This window comes from Meira miltonrushii, assembly GCF_003144205.1.
Source record: "Meira miltonrushii strain MCA 3882 unplaced genomic scaffold FA14scaffold_1, whole genome shotgun sequence".
In the NCBI taxonomy this organism is placed as follows: Eukaryota; Fungi; Basidiomycota; class Exobasidiomycetes; order Exobasidiales; family Brachybasidiaceae; genus Meira; species Meira miltonrushii.
The window spans coordinates 4,352,309-4,371,234 of NW_020289943.1; the positions used below are offsets into that span (position 1 = coordinate 4,352,309).

The 18,926-nt window shown below is 43.8% G+C and overlaps 8 protein-coding genes across 8 annotated transcripts; 3 read left to right on the forward strand and 5 right to left on the reverse strand.

Annotated features, from left to right (window-relative positions):
- Window positions 1–132: 132 nt before the first annotated feature.
- FA14DRAFT_159954 (putative UTP-glucose-1-phosphate uridylyltransferase) lies at window positions 133–2,212 on the forward strand. Its single transcript, XM_025498466.1, has 2 exons — window positions 133–504; window positions 575–2,212. Exons 1-2 carry the CDS (start codon window positions 430–432, stop codon window positions 2,021–2,023), a joined length of 1,524 nt encoding a protein of 507 aa, XP_025358650.1. The 5' UTR covers window positions 133–429; the 3' UTR covers window positions 2,024–2,212.
- FA14DRAFT_159955 (DUF498-domain-containing protein) lies at window positions 2,100–3,068 on the reverse strand. Its single transcript, XM_025498467.1, has 2 exons — window positions 2,763–3,068; window positions 2,100–2,694 (listed from the first exon to the last, which is right to left on the reverse strand). Exons 1-2 carry the CDS (start codon window positions 3,020–3,022, stop codon window positions 2,220–2,222), a joined length of 735 nt encoding a protein of 244 aa, XP_025358651.1. The 5' UTR covers window positions 3,023–3,068; the 3' UTR covers window positions 2,100–2,219.
- Window positions 3,069–4,699: 1,631 nt separating this feature from the next.
- On the reverse strand, window positions 4,700–4,927 carry FA14DRAFT_105997 (uncharacterized protein; the record flags this gene model as incomplete). The annotated part of the gene is made up of 1 exon (XM_025495766.1): window positions 4,700–4,927. A coding segment is annotated over one exon (228 nt), but the record flags the coding sequence as incomplete, so codon positions are not given.
- A 381-nt stretch (window positions 4,928–5,308) lies between these two features.
- Window positions 5,309–14,438, reverse strand: FA14DRAFT_159957 (uncharacterized protein). Its single transcript, XM_025498468.1, has one exon. It carries the CDS (start codon window positions 14,182–14,184, stop codon window positions 5,422–5,424), a length of 8,763 nt encoding a protein of 2,920 aa, XP_025358653.1. The 5' UTR covers window positions 14,185–14,438; the 3' UTR covers window positions 5,309–5,421.
- Window positions 14,439–15,083: 645 nt separating this feature from the next.
- Window positions 15,084–15,785, forward strand: FA14DRAFT_104174 (uncharacterized protein; the record flags this gene model as incomplete). Its single annotated transcript, XM_025495703.1, has 2 exons — window positions 15,084–15,219; window positions 15,265–15,785. Coding segments are annotated over 2 exons (657 nt in total), but the record flags the coding sequence as incomplete, so codon positions are not given.
- Window positions 15,786–15,882: 97 nt separating this feature from the next.
- On the reverse strand, window positions 15,883–17,024 carry FA14DRAFT_153677 (uncharacterized protein; the record flags this gene model as incomplete). Its single annotated transcript, XM_025497615.1, has 3 exons — window positions 15,883–16,053; window positions 16,126–16,204; window positions 16,324–17,024. The coding sequence occupies 3 exons, from the start codon at window positions 17,022–17,024 to the stop codon at window positions 15,883–15,885; spliced, it is 951 nt and encodes a 316-aa protein (XP_025358655.1).
- Window positions 17,025–17,210: 186 nt separating this feature from the next.
- Window positions 17,211–18,002, forward strand: FA14DRAFT_177627 (uncharacterized protein; the record flags this gene model as incomplete). The annotated part of the gene is made up of 1 exon (XM_025500754.1): window positions 17,211–18,002. One exon carries the CDS (start codon window positions 17,211–17,213, stop codon window positions 18,000–18,002), a length of 792 nt encoding a protein of 263 aa, XP_025358656.1.
- A 210-nt stretch (window positions 18,003–18,212) lies between these two features.
- FA14DRAFT_119419 (uncharacterized protein) lies at window positions 18,213–18,504 on the reverse strand (the record flags this gene model as incomplete). The annotated part of the gene is made up of 2 exons (XM_025496349.1): window positions 18,213–18,405; window positions 18,482–18,504. 2 exons carry the CDS (start codon window positions 18,502–18,504, stop codon window positions 18,213–18,215), a joined length of 216 nt encoding a protein of 71 aa, XP_025358657.1.
- Between the last annotated feature and the right edge of the window lie 422 nt (window positions 18,505–18,926).

Genomic DNA, 18,926 nt, shown 5'->3' on the forward strand with positions numbered 1-18,926 from the left:
ATCCCGTCGGATGAACGTCGTCTTGTCTCGGTCAATCTTTTGGGTGTATCTCCTATAAATAAAATACACTGATCAAATGCCAACGATTCCCACTTTAGCGTGCCTCGCTTGCCTGCCCTTTTCTAAAGCACACACACATCAGCGCACGGTGCTTTTGCTACGTTGCAAGAAGATGGAAAGGGCGGATAAAAAACACAACACTGACGATGTGCACTCTGGTGGCGTATAAGTGCACTGTCAACTCATTCTCCGCATATACACACATACACTAAGTCCTTCTTGGAAATTCTATTCTGGTTCAACACACACACACACAAACACAAAAATAAACTTTCCTCCTTTTCCCACCATCATTTCCTGTCTTTTCCATCAATATACGTAGATTTGATCTTTTGTTCTCTCTTCTACGATATACATTTATAAACCATCATGTCAAACCATCTTTCCACACCTTCTAATGGGCCACCAATCAAGGCATCGCGCACTCGTGGCGCTTCGCACATTGTGAGTAGAACAAAACCCACTGGCTAGACTCGTCTTTGCTGACATTTCTGCCTTTCCCAATATTTTGCAGGACTTCAAATCAGCCACAACTGGTGTGGCAGCAAAGGCAATGCGCAATGAATTGAACAAATTGGTCGCTGGCATCGAAGAACCAGTGGCTCGCAAGGCATTCGATGCAGAAATGTCATCTTTCTTCACTTTGTTCAACCGTTACCTTGCTTCCCGTGCAAAAGATGAGAAATTGGTCTGGGACAAGGTTAAAGCACCTGCACCACAACAAATCACACCTTACGAGCAATTACCTCAAGCAAACGATCCTTCTTTGTTGAACAAATTGGCCGTATTGAAATTGAACGGTGGTTTGGGTACAACAATGGGCTGCACAGGTCCAAAATCCGTCATTGAAGTTCGTGAAGGAATGACATTCTTGGATTTGAGTGTTCGTCAAATTGAACATCTCAACTCCTCCCACAATGTCAACGTTCCATTCATCTTGATGAACTCTTTCAACACAGATGACGACACAGCAAGAGTCATTCAAAAATACGCAAACCACAATGTTGAAATCTTGACATTCAACCAATCACGTTACCCACGTATCAACAAAGAGAGCCTTTTGCCTTGCCCTCGCAGTGCAACAAGCGACAAGAGCCTTTGGTACCCACCAGGACACGGAGACTTGTTTGATGCCATGTACAACTCCGGTCTCTTGGACAGATTGATTAGCGCTGGAAAGGAATACGTCTTCGTTTCCAACGTTGACAACTTGGGTGCTGATGTAGACTTGAACATCTTCCAACACATGGTCGAAACTCAAGCTGAATTCATCTCTGAAGTGACAGATAAGACAAAGGCTGACGTCAAGGGTGGTACTTTGATCGATTACGAAAACACTATTCGTCTTTTGGAAATCGCTCAAGTTCCAAGCGAACATGTTGAAGATTTCAAGAGTGTGAAGAAGTTCAAGATTTTCAACACAAACAACTTGTGGCTCAACTTGAAGGCAATCAAGCGTGTTCTTGAAAATGACGAATTAGATCTTGAAATCATTGTTAACAACAAATCTTTGCCAAACGGAGAGGCTGTTATCCAATTGGAAACCGCCGTTGGTGCAGCTATCAAGCATTTCCGTGGAGCCAAGGGTGTCAACGTTCCCCGTTCTCGTTTCTTGCCTGTCAAGTCATGCAGTGATTTGCTCTTGATCACATCTGATCTTTACAGACTACAGCACGGAAGCTTGCGCAAGGACCCCTCGATCGAATTCAACACACAACCTGTTGTCAAATTGGGACCACATTTCAGCAAAGTTGCACAATTCCAATCAAGATTCAAATCTGTGCCAAACATGAAAGAATTGGATCATTTGACCATTTCTGGTAATGTGACAATCGGCAGAAATGTTACCCTTCGTGGAACTGTGATCATTATTGCGGTTGAAGGATCTTCAATCCACATTCCTGATGGATCTATTTTGGAGAACAAGCTATGCTCAGGAAACTTCAGCATTATTGATCACTAAGTGGCTCGCAAGATCAGCTTCTTGTGTTCACAATTTCTTCCGTCTATGACTCTTTTTTCTTAACTTAGAGTAATGTGTCGAGATAACTTTTATCGCATCAAATCAACTCTTTTCTATAAAGCATACTGTTACATACATATATATATATATCGTTCATGATTGATCACGATTATACTTCCGGGAGCCCTCGTTTGATTTAAGGTTGTTCGGATGTTTTAATACGCTTTGTTGGCTGTCTGACATTTGGTAGCAAAGCGGCAGCAACCATTCTCTGTTCTTCATTGAGCAAATTGTACGTTGAACAAGCGTTTCGCGTATCATGAGCTTCGATTTGAATTCCAAGACTGTTTAAGTATTTACGAATTTTGAGTGGTGGTGGTAAGACAGTCTTTCCCGTTCCAAAGATGATAATCTCGGGTCTTGGTTGAGCAAGTTCAAATACACGCCAAACATCATCATTCCAATCTTCCCATCCAACACCTGATGGCATAACAATCGCTTTTGCATCTTTATCATGCGATAAAAGTGGTGCATCCCATAACATGACTTGCTTTTGAATCATTATGATTGGAGTTCTGCATACGAGACCGTCTGAAAGTGTAAAGTTTGAATCTCCCATACTTCGAACAGAAAGTTGTGGATCATCAGATGCTGTGATATTGTTAAAGTCGCTGAAAAAGGAGAAAGGCGTTCAGTATAATCGGTTCAGTCTCCTTATCTCTCCAACATTGACACTCACTCGTATACCGTTCTGTAACTTCCATCGGTAGGGATTGGTTTTCCACCAGGATCGCGTTCGTCTCTCAATGCTTTTGAACTGGTATGGATCTCTCTGCCATAGTTTGGCCAAAGTGAGCGACCTAGCCTGCTCGTTGCATCAGCTCCTTTGCCTGCTGTGAATGAGCCGACAGACCTTGTACATATCTTTTGCTGTGGCAGTATATTCCTACCATTCCCACGAATAGCAGCTCTCAGAAGCTGTGATTGTCTTGAAGCCATCTTTGTTATATCTTTTGTATGATCGAGATGGTGATGAGAAAGGGAGTTGTTTGCCTACACTTCTTCCTCGTGGAGGCTTGCTTGCTTATTAATCACCTTTTTTTTATAACCGTACGCCCATAAAAGAAAACTCAAACGCGGGGTGAAATTCTCCCTTCCTTCTTACGCCTCTAAGCGGGCATTCAGAGGAGAGTAAGCATCCTCACACCTTCACACCCTTTAACCTTCTGCTGTGATTGACAGTTCTTGAATCAATCAGGGATAGCAACAATGATGAGTCTATATCAGACAAGAAGAGATATATTGATATTCTAAGTACGAAGGGAAGAGATTGTATATAAATGAAGAAGGTATCGAGAGCACGATTAAGACCGAAAAAGAGGGTAAATGGGACAGCAAAGACGAGACCATCCATTGCAATCCTATGAGGGACTTTGGATGACCAGTAAGGATCAGCTACAGTGTTTGCAGCATATATCTCCAGTCGAACATGAAAATCTGCATGTTATTTCTGATCCGGCCTTCGCATCGCATTCCTTTTTAGTCATGCAATTTTGCCTGAATAAGTGTGAAAAAGGTCAGTGAGATGAATATCATCATTTTTTTTTGTGATTAAGTCTAGATCGGAACTTACTGTAAAGTGCATTGTCCGAAGCCATCTCGTTTGATCAAAATATTGTAAGGAGATCTTTTCGAGACTTTTAACACGTCCGAAAGAACCATAGTGCAGCATGTTAAGAACATCACCAGCATGAGCAATTGACGGTTGGCTGAGAATGAAAGCATCTTGGAAAAATTGCGAAAGGTCAAATTGGATGATGGATGGAAAGCAGATCGTTATCAAAGTGAACATTGATATCAAAAGAATATTGCCAAGAAACTTTCAAACAACAACAAACACGTTCGATTTACTCCTGCATTTTTATCCCTTAAACGCCATCAGATCATTTTGGCGTAGGACAAGAAGAGACCGAGATTTCCATCCTTCAGCCTATCAAAGGGGTCACCAAATATCAGGATGCAACATTGACAGACAGTCTCCACGGCAATTATCAAAAAGGAAGCGCTGTATCATTTCATTTCTTTGGTATAGTAACACGAATGTGTATTAATGAAATCCTTCCGTACATTCCGCCTATCGAATTTGTCAAGACCTTTGCGAGGGCAGGACGAACGCCATCGCTTCTCAATACCGATAAGGGGTCGATATCTTGACCATTAGCAAGTGCAGCAAGTGGTATAATGCTACACGACTGCTAAACCTTGTCTGTCAGTAGACATCCTGAAAAAGGCTTGGCGTTGGACATTCTCAGCAGCTCTCTTGTGGCGTTGCTCCGATCAATCAAAGCTTGACTTTGCTTCATCATATGGGAGATTTTGGCGATCTGAACCGAGACTATAACGCATTTGACTCCGACAACGCCCGTTTGCCCCAGAGATTTGCTTTTTTTCACACAGATCACAAGACGACCTGATTCGGAACATCCAATACCTTCTGTAAAATCAAATTTTCCCTTTGCGGCCCGCTGAGCTCCAACCATCATCAAATATTGATCCCGCTATGCAGACGATCGTGCACGACTTCCTTTAGTATTGGCACTTTGATACCTAAGCTACAAGCCATTATGCCTTGGGACTTGTTTGTTTACCACCCGCTCCAGAAACGTCTATGCCAGGCCCTCTTTTCCTTTGGAAATCTTCAACGATGACTTTCATTCGTTTTGCTTCTGCTTTACGAGCAGATCTACAAGTTTCAAAAGAAGCCAAAGTAACAAAAACGCTTGCTCCAACACCCCAATTTGAACTTGATCTTAAACCTCTTCTTGCTATCATTCCAACGGCAAAGACAATACCTCCAGTTCCTATTCCTAACAACAAGCTATTACGTTCACATGGAATCTTTCCTTCTGTTAACCGTTTAAATTGATTGGAAATCGAGATTGATTTTAGTGAATCCCATGTGGAAGACGGAATGGCAGGTTCGCTTTGTTGTTTAAGTAGCTTGGAAGGCGAATCATCTGCCGGTTTGACTTCTGTAGAGGGACTTGCCATGTTGAAATTATGCCACCTTCTCTCTTGTGTGCCACAAGGCTTGATTATGGTATGGAAGAATGATGACAACATCAAGTTTAGCAAACCTCCATTTCTTTTCCCCTTTGTTCTTATTTTCCGAGAACGCTAAAGTTAACTTCTGCTTAAATGCACGCGTACAAATATAGAAGACAAGCCACTCTGCATACTCCTCTCTCCCTCACTGCTTCAACACAACCTATATGATGATTAAAAGGGACAATTGATAGTGTACACACAATTCATAAAAGAGTAGCAATAGAGAGAAAATGTTGGATGAAAGGGTATTGAGAATGCATTGAAGAAGTCTAGTGTTGGAATCCATGTGTTTATGCAGTACCTGCATCGATCAATCCGCTCAATAAAGCAGCAGATAATTTAGCCAAAGCAACCCTTCTTGCTTCTTTCAATGGAATAAAGCTACCGCAATCCAAAAGGCAAGCATATCCACTTTCGTCCAAGTAAGCTTCTGCTCCTCCTCTCCTCTTGGTTTCTTGCACTTGTAATTGGAAGATTGGTTCGGATGTTGCAATTTGAGCAATCGTATCAACCGATCGAACGATCAATTCATTTTGACTGTTCAAATACACTTCTCTCATGCTTGGCAATAAGAAGTCGTACAAGATTGAAACTATTGCCGGAACTTGACGTGCACTATCGGCCAAAAAGTTGAATAGCAATTGTCTCTCTGCATCGGATACACTGCTTTGTTGCAACAGGGCGGATAACAGAGTGACGACTAACAAAGCGATATTGTTCTCCATCGGTGCAAGGTATTTGAAAAGACCGATGCTACTCTCTCCTTCAGGCGAAGAATTTGGCGATGTCGTCGAGGTGATTCCCACGTCCTTTTGTTTGTTGGAAGAAAGCATAGGGTAGAAGTTACTGTTCTTGCGTTGTTCTACAGCTTGGGTTGCTGTGATCTCAGGAACACCTGCCATTGTTAGCAGCTTGCCGAATTCCTCTGGTTTAGTAGCAGTAGGTAATAGTGCGATGAAGATTCCAAGTTGTTCAATCGAAATTCTTCCGCTCAACGATAAAAGCTTTCCATCAGCATCGGTAGCCATATTGCGTAACATGGTCTGCAAAAGGTCAATCGTTGCATCGCACGTAGACGGATGTCTCAAACCCTTGACCAACAAAGCTGCAATACCGAATCCGAAATTGATCTCAAAATCAACACCCGTTTCATCGTCTAACCGACAAGCTGATTCTCGGAAATCGTATCGCCCATCGAGCAAAAAGCTGATCAAATCTGTCTTGTATTTTTCTGGTAATTTTCTCGAACAGATTGACTTCACCGTTGCGTTCATCAAATCAACACCAGACTTGAAAAGAGGAATGTGTCCATATTGAATGATCGACACACCCAACCAGAACATTTGAGCCAAATAGCGTGATTGATCTGGTAAAATGCGAACCACCTTGCTCAAACATGTCACAATGCTCACAATCGGCGAATCATTTCCTATCGAAGACCATTCAAGAATACTTCCACGAAGTGATACCAAGATTTGATAGAGTAGATCATCATCCACCTCGAATGCTAGAATGGTTGCCGCTGAATCTTGTGGCGATAAGACGTTCTTTAGTTGAGCTTCAAGCATCGATCCAGTCAAATCAGCCAAACATCCTAATAAAATGAATGCCCGTGCTTGAATGAGTGGATTGTATTGGAATGCCTTGCTGGTCACCAAGCTCGTCATTCTTGCACGCCAAGCGTTTGCTGTATCGATGGTAGGAGCAGCCAAATCAGTGATACCGTATAGCATCATGGCCAATTTACCGATCTCGTCATTGTTGGGGCTGTCTCGGATGGCTGTTGGAGATGAATCCGATGTGACAGCGAGCAAAGCGCCGTCGGCAGGAGGCAAACCAAACAACGCTAGGCAATCATTGTCGGACAATTGATGCAAGAGAGATTCCATTTTCGTCGTTGCCTCACTGGTCGATTTTCCCACCAATGGAGATTCGACATCACTTTCTTCTCCTTTACGTGCTGGTGTTGTTGAAGCAGCAACGATGTTCTTCTGATCACGTAATACTGCATTCTCGGTGCACAAAGAGTGAAGAAGATTGACCACTGTTCCGTGCACAGCAAATCTGGTCGCATTTTCTCCTATACCAGCTAGCAACAGAGTGACGTGAAGCAATTCAGGCAAGTAAAGTTGAGTCTCAAGCTTGCCGCTGAACGAAAGGACCATATTCATTCGCATCAATGTGGCGATTTCCTTCCAGGCCGGATTCTCATGTAATTGTCCAGCTGTGGCATTTTGAGACGTCTTTGCGATTGCTCGACGTAGTTTTGCCAACAACTTACCGCGCAAGTTGATAGATGAAAAGGAGACCATAGTATCCAATACTGCCTCAAATCGTTCTGTGTGCAAGCCTGAATCCATTGCAGCTTCTGAAAAGACATCCAAAATGATAGGAACCAAATCGTCAAGCTTGCTGAATAGAGGCCAGACTGTACGCTGCATGACCGCATACATATCGCTTTCCTTCACTGTGATTGCGATCAGTTGGGCAAAGATCTCTTTGATGCGTTTCTGATATTCACGTTGCTGTTCCCGTCCAGTATGCACAAACATAACCAAATTCGATAGCCACGGCGCCATATATTGCAAACACATGATCTTTTGTGATGTAGGAGAACGCTCAAAGCCCTCAAAGAAGGACAGTAGGAATTCCAAAGTAACCCCAGGCGCTGCAACAGAGAAGTCTTTGCTCAATTCTGCAACAAATGTCATCGTGTTTGCAGATAATGCAATGCCTTTGGCGCTCAACAAACGTTTTCTTGCTTTGCTCTCGCCAAAATTGAAGCTCGACGATAAAGCACACAATAGATCGTACGCACTTGTTCGCAGTTGCATATCTCGCGACATGATGTTCAACATGGCCATATTTAGCAACGTTCCTGGCACATCGCTTGGCAAGAGTGTTCGATTGATCTCTGTTCGGCTTGCTGGGCTATCGTATCGGGAAACTCTTGCCCTTGCTTGTCGCAAAGCTTGTACAATTTCACCTCTGTTCGGAGAATTGAATAAGAACGATGCTGATCCACCACGACATGTCACAAAGAAGGTATTATCATCTCCCCGGATTGCGATTGCTCGAACGTCATCAATATCCGCTAAATGGAATACTTCATTCATCAAGCCTGTAACTCCTTGCAGAAGAGTTTGGTTCTTCAAGCTTTGTATTTGCAAATGACTCTCACTCAGTTTGAACGTCACTGGAATTAGAGATCGGTAATACCATACCATGGTAATTTGGTCAAAGCTTGCTTCTTCCTTGGCAGTACTGATTGCGACCGTACTAGCGTCCAAGGCGATATTGCGTCTGTCGATATGTACCTCCAAATCGGACAAAGACCGGCAAATGTATATGGCTAGATTAGACTGCACATTGTGAACAATCGTGTTGCGAGGTGCGCTGGCAACTCGTTCCTTTTGCGCTCTCCATGGTCGGCACCAGAGCTGACAAGCGGTATTGACGTTGAAGCTGATGCAAGTACGAAGATTTGACGCCAATTCAGGCGGTACCATTGTGGCGAAATAATTCATCCATTGAAGCGGGATCATGTTGGCAGGCGTAGCTGATGTGTGATCGATCACCAAGTCGTACGGCTGATTCAAAACGCTTTGCAAGGTTGTCATCAAATAACAAATGAATGACTCAAAATCGAATGTTTGTGAAGCAAGGTGGCTGATGGTGAAGTAGAAAACTGGTCTTCCAGCTTTGCTCGGTGGGCCTTCGCGGAACAATTGTCGATAGACCTCATTGTCAACATTCTTTCCTTGGAATTTGCGCATGAAATCTTGCAAAGTCTGTCGATTGTTTGCTTCTGTTCCCATCCCCGTCATATTTTCCTCAACGGATTTGCAATCACCAAGTTCGGCCAGCACCATGCAAAGTTGCTCGTAGATCTTCTTGCCATCACCTGAAGGCAGAGAGGGCGAGTCAGATCCATCAGTCGACCGCTTTCCGTTGACCGAAGGTGCGGGACTTGTTGATGCTGTTCCAGCTGAAACAGATTCGCCATTTTGTGGGTTTGTTGGCGTTCTGGTTAAGAGTTCCTTGCCAATCTTATCCATACTCTCGTAAATAAAGCGATGCAATGTCGTTTGATCTTCATTGTCGATACCATAGCCGAACGGATGAATACCAAAGCCCAAAGGTTGATCTGCTGCTGACAATCGTTCGGGATCTGTGCGTGAATCAGATACTTGGTCCAAGAATGTGGTAATCTTCCATACGTTTCGCTTCAAAAAGTCGTTGAGACTGGTCATAAACGGTTCCTTATGTTGCGGGAAGAGGGTATTGCTGGCTAATGTTTGTAAGATTTTGCTGATCAGGAGTAGACCACGACGCAACTCTTTGCTTGCATTGGTCACATTCACATCAATGATTTGAGGTGCCACCACTGCCGGATTGATAAATCGCAAGAAGATAAAACCGCCAACACCCTGATATCGTGAAGCAGGGAATCTTCGATCCATCAATTGTCGAATATGCCGGCACAATTCTCGCAATACCGCTGGGACACGATGTGCACTTGAACAGATCTGATCGATGAAAGCTTGTGCCATTTCTTCCAATCTATGCTGATTCACCACCACATTTTCACCTTGATCAAGCTTTTGTGAATCAATCTCAAAAGAGTATCCACGAGGTTTGTTTGCCATTTCATTGATCAAAGGGGCGATGATTGTGCGCAAATACTCATACCCATGAGTACGTCCAAAGGTGGACAAAAGATGCGTTCGGAATGTGTTGGACCGGAAGACCATCTCTTCGGATTGTGTTCGATCAATTTCTTCGCGCATAGCCGATTTCAAGAATCGAATGATTCCACCGCGACTATCAAAGATGTTGAGTAAGATGCAGTCCATCCCGCCATCGTCGTAGCCTTTGCAAACATTACAGATCGATAGCGCAAGTTGCAAGTCCGGCTCACAAATCAAGTCCACCAATTTATTCGGCTTTTGAGTAGCTGTCAATCGTTCCAATTGATCGAATGCTGTTCCCTGATTGAGAACGTTTGTCATGATCTGCATGAACGCCGAGCGCAATTGAACGTCTTCTTGATAAGCCAAAGGCAGCGATTGATGTAGACCCATCTCAATATTGGATGCTAGCAAATTCGACAAGGCCAGAATAGCAGACCTCTTGAGTCTGACAACATCACGTAACCCTCCATCTCGGCTGCGTAAAGAGGAAGCAGTTCCGTATTCATCTGGAGAGACATCTTCAACTGCTTTAGCTCGATTGAGCACTTTGATAAAGTAGGAAAAGTACGTTGAAAATTGACGGGATTTTGCCCATTCTACTGTTTCATCCAAAAGTGGGGTATCTTCAGGCAAGAGCAGTGGTAACTTGTCCAAGAGGATCGACATAGTTCGTAAACAGACAATGTCCAATTCTCGTTGCAAGCGCTCAATTTTTTCAGATGGCTGTGATTCGTCGATTGATTCAGTTGTCCATCCGGACAGCACTTGGAAAAGTCGGTTTCTGACCCGAACTTCGTTGGCAAAAGTAAAGAATGCTTTCTTCTCCATAAAGCTTTCGCATAGCAAGCACATGGATGTGCGAATGCGTGCGGCTTGTTCGCGCTTAGTAATTGCGTTCAGATATTCGACATATAGTACCATCAAGGCACCGACATCTACATTGATTGTTGATTCATTCGGCTCCGTCATTCTGCCCAAGACCATTTGAATAACAGTGATGGAGTGCTCGACAAAGACTGTGTAAACGTCACTTGGGCGAGGCTGGCCGGTTGCTTTATCGAAGAAGTCGCTTAAAACTGAATGAATCATTCGCAATAGAACACCGTTCAGTCTGGGCGAGGTATCTGAACCCAATGTCTCTTTCACCTTTTCGCGTACCCAGATCGAATCAGAGACGAGCAGATCCACCATTTCTTGCACAAAGGTTTCGATCAATTGGAGAGGTGAATCTTTTCCATTGCCACCTGCCGAGCCGTGTTCTACTGATGGCCAACTTTCAAGAGCACATGCGCCTCCAAGCGATGCCAAGAAGCCGGCAAAGTTATGCCATTGAGCTGCCTTGTCTTGCGCACTATCATTCGTTGCATCAGCAACCAAAGGCCGAGCAACGACCAATGTCAACGCACCCCATCTTTCATAAGCCTCTCGCCAAGCTTGAACGATCGCATGGGAACAGAAAGGTGCATCTCTCAAACAAGCACCGATGCGCTTCTGCTGTGCAATTCTCCCAGGCTGACCCGTATTGAGACTTCCAAGTTCCTCGTACAACTTCGTCCAATCTTCGCTAAACGTATACAAAGGTGTTGCCGTTCTTCTATACTTTGCCAAAAGAGCACAAGAACGTAAACCAGCAGAGCAAATACTTGTCTCAACAGAACAGATCGTAAGCAAAAGTGCTCTTTCTAGCGTTTCTTGTTCCATCTCAATCTCTCGAACGCTGGGTAGGTAAGGTCGTGTTGCAGGATCGTCATTGAAGCTTCTCGCTTCCGCTCTGCTATAAAGAATAATCTTTCTGGCTAGAGCAGCTTGAAGGAGAGGTAGCCAATGCCGTTGTGCGACAGGCGAGCTGGAAGAAGCTAAGTTCTCGGCCAAGTGTCTGCTGAAGTCGGTAGTGATCGCCAACGAAGCCTCAATACTCTTTCCTGTCCTGTTGGTGATGAGCGAGTTGAGCCCTTGATCAATAACATCGCTTGAACGAGCGTGCATAAACCACAAGTCATTCGAAAGCGTTGAACGGGTGATTGCGTACAAAAGCGAAAGCATATTATCGATTTGAACTGCATTGCGGAAAATGGTTTCATCGTCAAAGACGCTTCCTCCTTTGGCCAATGAAGAGAAATGCGTCGCTCCATCTTCTCTCAATCCGTACATAGATGCATTCAGATCGATACCCCAAAGTTGTAAGATGGACGACAACAGCTCCAGTCTGGCCGCACTTTCATCTTGCATCGAAAACTTTTGCTTGCCCCTTCTTGCGATGGTATCAGGTTCCCCTTTGCGCAACTTATAAACCAAATCTTTGAATGTGGCACGCAAAGAGACGCTGATGTGAGGATACAAGAGCGTGATCTCCGGATGCCAAGGAAGATGTCTTTGTTCACTGGCAAGTTGTACCATGGATTTTACCAAAACGATTTTGCATGCGATGGGCTGACCGTCATTCATCAATTGATGCGCCAAATCTCGCACAATTCTTTGAGGATCCAGACGGAAGAAAGCAACGAATGCATCAATCATCAGAGCAGTATCGATTGATTGAGATGAGATACTGGCAAATTTTCTGTTGTCAAAGATGCGCTCTTGTAAATCTGCTTCGATGTCATTTGCGATAATTCGAAGTCCAGCGTCGGCAAGTGTGGTACAAGAGGCTGCTTTGCAGATATCGATGCAACAAACAGCCGAAATGTCGTTCAATTTGCTATTACGCAGACCTTTGCGAATAGCATCGAGGAAAGCGCCCTTTTTTCCAATATTGCTGCTCTTGCGTACATCGCCATGTGCAATTTTGTTGATTGCGTCTGGGCACAAGAGCAAAAGCGACGTCAACATAGGCCAAAAAGCATGCTTCTTTTTCGTGGATTCGGCCAGTGGATATACGTGATCGAATAAGACGTCAGCCCCGCCTTCTAAGCGTTTTTGTGAGCTGTGGATAAAGGCAAACTCTGAAGGATTGTATTGAATCCAGGCCCAGATGCCTCTTCGCAGAGCTTGAGCTAACATTTGTTGAGCCGGCTTTTTGAGATGTGTGAATGAATTGCAAAGTTCCTGCAAGACGGCATTCAATCGACTGCGCTGTAAATTCGAGCATTCAATCAATCTCAACTCTGTTGTATTGGGAGCTTCTTCGGAGGTCGTGCTTAGGTACGTCAATCGATTCCGTATCCTAGCAAAGACCACAGGCCAATTACTTGAGCTGATGAAGAAGATCACTTGCGCTGCTTGCCTGTATATGTTTTGAGCATAGAGCGACGCATTCTCCGATTGATCAACTTCGTTGACAAATTGGGGCGAAATGACACTTTGAGATGCATTGGGAATGAAGGAGGGCAACTGGGTATTGTCGCTCTTCTCATCGATCTCGAACGGAGGTCGTTCGGCAGGAAAGGAAGGATGAAGGACAAACAAGCCTGTCCCATGTGAAAGACATAGATTGAGGAGCAATGTAGATTCCACTGACCCTTCGGTATCATCTTCTTTACCCTTCAATTTCTCGAGCGCAGCTGCTCCTCTTCCTTCTGTCGAATGTACAGTAGTACTGAGATCTTCGCGAATGGACATCTGCCGTAGATAAAATGTCATCACTGCCATAACCTGTTTCGCCAAAGCGTCATCCAAAGGCGGGGGATCTTTCCAGCCGCGTCGAATCGGATCAGCTTCATTTTCGCCGAAGTTTGCTTTCTGAGTGGGATCTTCTTGAATAGACGCTTTCCATGACCGTATGAGACACGATACAAGAACTTCCAACATGAACAATTGTGATTGCATCAATTGCAAGCCTAGCCTGTCATCTGCGATGGTCTGTGATGTTTTGTTGAGCGATTCAAGTCTTTGTAGAATCTCACGCAAGACGATTGAGATTTGAAATCGGCTATGGCTTACCAGATTGGCCACACTTGAACGTATCAATTCATCACGCTCCATTGCAACAAGAGTTTCTCCCGTTAAATGAGGAAGCCGTTTGTCTAGCCTTTCGACTATGCTAGCAATTAAAGTTTGGCTTGTGTTGTTTCCAGTTTGAAATGATGTTCCCGTATTGCCGGTAGCGATGCTTGCTCCTGCCCCGACTGCTCCCGCACCATTCAAGCTGCTACCTCCATCGACTACCAAAGAGCTCAAGCTCTGTCTTTGGCCGGTAGCATAAGCAGACTTTTCTTGTATGGAAGATGATCCGATAGAATATACTCCTCCAATTGTTCCTCCGGTTGAAGTGTTTGATGGATTGTTGTGCATCATGGCGGAAGACATTGATCCTTTTCCGGAATTGATTGATTGATTGGCGTGATGGGAATATGAGTAAGAGTGTGAATGCATGCCGGACGAATTTGCATTCATTTGAGCTTGATCGTTAGGGTATGACATGATGATGAAATGGGTATGAACCCCGATGCGAGAGGAGGGTTGGTATGATATTGCTTGTGCTAAGATGTGCTAGTGAAAGTAGATGGCAGAGTTGATCGTGGGCGTATTTGAGACCAGGATTGGAAAGGCTAAGGTCCGATTTGGTTTTTGTTTTGCGTCCTTTGCTTGTACCCTCTTTGACTTTTAATGGATTGCACTTTCCCACTCTGTGTACTCAATCCGGGTTCACGATGAAAGTGCAACCAAAGTCATCGAAATCAAGACGAGAAAGGGGAGAATTACCACGAACATTCACTCATTCATTTCTTTCCATGTAATCAATCCATGTAACAGCGGCCCAAGCGAGGCGAGAGGGAATTGATTGATTGATTGACGCGCTGTGTTGCCTGGAGCGGGCGCTGGAGAAGGAGACAAGTGTGTATGAACAGAAGTGTTGTATAAGCTGCGTATACAATTAAAGTTCATGCTTGTATAGTACAGCAACAGTTATGTTATATTCCCCGCCTTAAAAGGATAATAATCTTATTTCCTTAAAATACGCTAAGCCATACAACAACATCACGGCACCGATACCATTGAGTGCAATTTAATAACCATTAGCGATAGGGGATCATATGGATCATTTTCGGACTTAGAAATCCAGACGGGCATCATATGTTTGTGATTGTGGTTTGAGAACAACAACAACTTCCAAGTTATGCTGTATGAATGGCGTTCGCATGGTCCAAAGCCGCGGACATAGAGAACTCATTGCTGGACGCATTTACGCGTCAATCTGCCCAACGTTCTTCTTGATCTTCATCCTTCACCCTGTACAATCACCCTTGATCAGGTATACAAGTATGTCTACCCCTAACAACATTCAACAATCCGGCACTTCTTCTCCATCAGGAGGTGGACGATCGAAAAGGAGATTGAACAATGATTTATTGAGGAATTATTATGGATTGGACAGTGGATCAGTAACACCAAATAGCATCGCATCAGGAACAGGTCCGATGGGAATCGACAATACAGCACTCGGCACAACGAGCAGTGACCCTCTAGACCCGGACGGGACTTCTTTCCAGGTAGATCTAGCATTCAAGAAGATTATGCAACAGAGATCGCTCTCGCAATTGTTAAAGGAAGAATCAGATTTGTTAACAGAAATACGCGAATTGGACGGAGAAAGACAAAGTTTGGTATACAATCATCATCATGAATTAGTGTCTGCAAGTGAAACGATGAAGAATATGAAAGAACAGGCAGATGCTCTGTTACCAAGTATGAATGCTATGCAATCTTCTTTGCAATCGATTTCATCTACTTCCGAATCACTCGTTCTACCCAAGGAAATCACACAATCACTCCGAGTCAAGCAGTCAAGCGCAAATTCGAGGTCACACTCAGATATATTGGCAAAGGCACAACCTGTCATTGAACTACCACAGAGACTAAGAGATGCTGTTCTATTGGGTAATGGGCAAGAAGGACTAACAAAGGCACAAGGATTATGGGGTAGCCTAGAATCAGTCCTAGCCAATTGGGACGAAGCGGGCGTAAAGGGGGCTAAAGAGATCATGAACGAATGCAGACAAGTGCTTCGTCAGGCGCAGCAGAATGTGAATGTTGGATGATCTTGGTATCGTTTGATAGAATTACAAATGTATAGTATACAGCAATGTAGAGATTAAACAGTATGTTACAGCATAGACACTAGCCAAGGGCTGATCTGTGAAAGTCGATCAGTCGAATTCTGTTCGAATCACGAGGATGTTCGATGGCTATATTGGCACGTAGGAGGAAGGCTGAAATGGCAGGAAGAAAGCCGTCTGAAATATCGACGTAAGGGTCAACTGGCGTATCCCATGCTTTGTTAATCAGACCCTGCAAGACGGATGAGACGAGGACATCAATCAGCATAACGAAAAGAAGACAAGCGATCACAACTATACTCACGTCGATCAATAATCGCAATTGAGCTTGTTGTACACCTTCTTCATCGATTAAAATCTTGCCAGTAATGTCGATCAAAGATCTAAGAAAATGAGAGAGTTCTTTTTCCATCGCATCTACTCGTTCCATCAATTTTCTGTAAAGGAGGATATGTTAGCATTACGCATTTGGCCGCTTCTTCCTTGATCGGATTGTACTCACCCTTCAATTGATGCAAAGTCCACACTATTCAGTCTTTCCTTCAAAACGGCTTTTCGTTTCTCTAGCCCTATGCGAACTTCTCCGATATCGTGCAACATCTCATCATCTTCCTTTCGTCTAGACTTTTCTTCATCCAATTCTCGTTCCAAAGAAGCAATAGACGCTTGATATTGCTCTACTGCAGAAGCCAATGTTGCTCGTGTCAATAAGGCAAGAATTGCATCACTATGAGGAGGTTCGAGGATGGTGAGATCTTTTTGTGCTTGTTCGATCTCGTAATCGAGGTATTCCAACTCTATCCGCTTCTTTCGCATTCTTTCTTCCTTTCCCTCATTCTTGTCTGTCTCCAGTGCACCTTCATTCTCCCTACCATCCTGACTTTGTTGCTCTGTCAATCGATGTGTCCTTTCGCGTACTTTAGCCCAAGCGAAATCATTTTTTGCTTTTTCTTGTTGAAGTATCTCCTGCAGTCGATCTACATCGATCATAGAAGCATCTTTGGCATTAGATGCGGTTGTTATTTGCTCAACACCATCTTCTCCCGTTTCACTTCCACTTCTTCCTCTTCCTCCTGGCTGAGGCGAAGATGATTGACTCTTTTCTCCTAATTCTTGTCGTCTTGCTGCTTCTCGTGCTGCTAGCCTTCGCAGGATATCCAGCTGTCTTTGACTTATGTTAGAAGGATCACGTTGATCTGACATTGTGTATTGTCATCGTATGGATGAGAGGATAGAAATGATAATCTTTTGTGTGTTGTTCTTTTGGATTGAACGCGTACTTTGTCTCTCTAGTATTAAGCGTACTGCAGTCGTTCAAACTCTAAATTTGCATTCATCCGTTTTTCCGATCAGGCTAAACATCAAACCACCACATCTTCCCCTTCAACGATGGACTCAAACGATCGGCGGCACAATATAAGAGGCTCATCAATCACCCTACCAGGACCCGAAGAAGATGCAACGCCATGCGTGATCCGATGTTACGTCAGCCGAAGTTCATCCTTTCGTCTATTAGGAGAATTCGAATTGGATTATAGACCATTATATGAAGAATTCAAATTGTACGTTTGGAGGACGATCACCTTACGGGAAATTGCAACATTGCTATTCATTCGAGATTGTTCATTCAATCCGTCACCGCTCTCATTGCATGCATTCAGGATCATTCGATTTGATGAACGAAATGGATACTTTTTTGCAGAAAAGGCTTTTTACGATATCACCAGGATTTCATCAGTGCAATTCTCTGTCGCCAAAAAGGAAGTTCGACAGCTACTTTTCGGCGAGGATATTCTCGAGGCAAACAGTACTTTTGAAAAAGTCATGCAAGAATTCACACCTCAATTACCGAAAGGAGCGAACGAAGATGCAGCAAAAGAGACGTTGGATTCGATAGGATGGAGAGATGGCGATATTCTAGATTGTATACTGTACGAGCCAAGTAATGAGCCTGACAGGCGGCGTTACCAAAAGCAAGAACGAGGCTCAAATGATCAATCTCATCGATCACGTAGGAATCGACATCAATCAAGAGATGAAGAGGCAATGAATAGAAGATCATCTGAGCATCACAGAAATGGCAGAAGAAGTCCCAGTCCTCGTTGGGAGCAGAGAAGTAGGCGAGATTCGACTTATAGTAACAGAAGGTCAGCAAGCCCATCCAGGGGTGACGTAAGCTGAAGGCTGTTAATTGTACAATAATCATATACCCCACATTTTTAGATTTAATCACTTGCTCCTCAGAGCATACTCATTCTCGCAAACAAAAGAAAAGTATGGGTTTTAATAATTTGATTGAATACGAAAGTTACACATAGAGGTCAACAAAAGGATTGTTGAAAAATGGATATCATCCTCATAGCGATAGTAATAGGCTAGGCAAGAACTTGCTTAGTTTTGTGCCTTTTGCTTGTTCACTTCAGCAGATGCGTTGTGCTTGCTTTCGTCCATCTTGTCACTGACAGCATCCTTTGCTGCTGTAGCACGGGTACCGAGAGAAGCGTTTGAGTCCTTGGCGACTTCCTTGTTGGCTTCCTTGGAGGCGGTTGAGGTGGCTTCCTTGACGGAGTCAGAGACGTAGTTACTGTGTGGTGGAGTAAGAGATGGGGATCAGTAAGGATTGAAGATGAAGACGAGGATGGGTTGTTGTTGATGCTTACACTGTGTCCTTAACGGTTTGCATTTCGAATGAGTTCTTAGCTGGTAAGAGCGAGGTTGATAATAAAAAAGTATGTGATTGTGGGAATTGGAGACAGAGAATGGATGGAAATGGCTGCTTATATAGTTTCACATTCATTACTTTTTTTCGCTTCGAATATGATCCACAATAGAATGTTCTGGTGCCCCTAACATCCTACGTCATAAATCAGCATATACTGATGATCCTCTCTGTCTTCATCCCGATCCACGTAATCAATAGAAAAGCAGTACCTAAATCGGCAAACAAAAAGGATCTAGTATAGAACATACACAGCCACGATGCTTAAACTGGCCAGATCTTACCTGTCACACGTTCTGGACCTTATAATCCAGCATTAAAGTGGAGGTGATAGTACTGTACCCACCCACCTACATCATCATTATGTTCATCATTGCAACTCGGAA

Bases quoted from the DNA above. Each gene is read 5' to 3' on its own strand.
- FA14DRAFT_159954 (XM_025498466.1), top strand. From the start codon at position 430: ATGTCAAACCATCTTTCCACACCTTCTAATGGGCCACCAATCAAGGCA. The intron at 505-574 runs GTGAGTAGAACA...AATATTTTGCAG, and splicing joins CTCGTGGCGCTTCGCACATT to GACTTCAAATCAGCCACAAC.
- FA14DRAFT_159955 (XM_025498467.1), bottom strand. From the start codon at position 3,022: ATGGCTTCAAGACAATCACAGCTTCTGAGAGCTGCTATTCGTGGGAAT. The intron at 2,695-2,762 runs GTGAGTGTCAAT...CTCCTTTTTCAG, and splicing joins AGTTACAGAACGGTATACGA to CGACTTTAACAATATCACAG.
- FA14DRAFT_159957 (XM_025498468.1), bottom strand. From the start codon at position 14,184: ATGTCATACCCTAACGATCAAGCTCAAATGAATGCAAATTCGTCCGGC.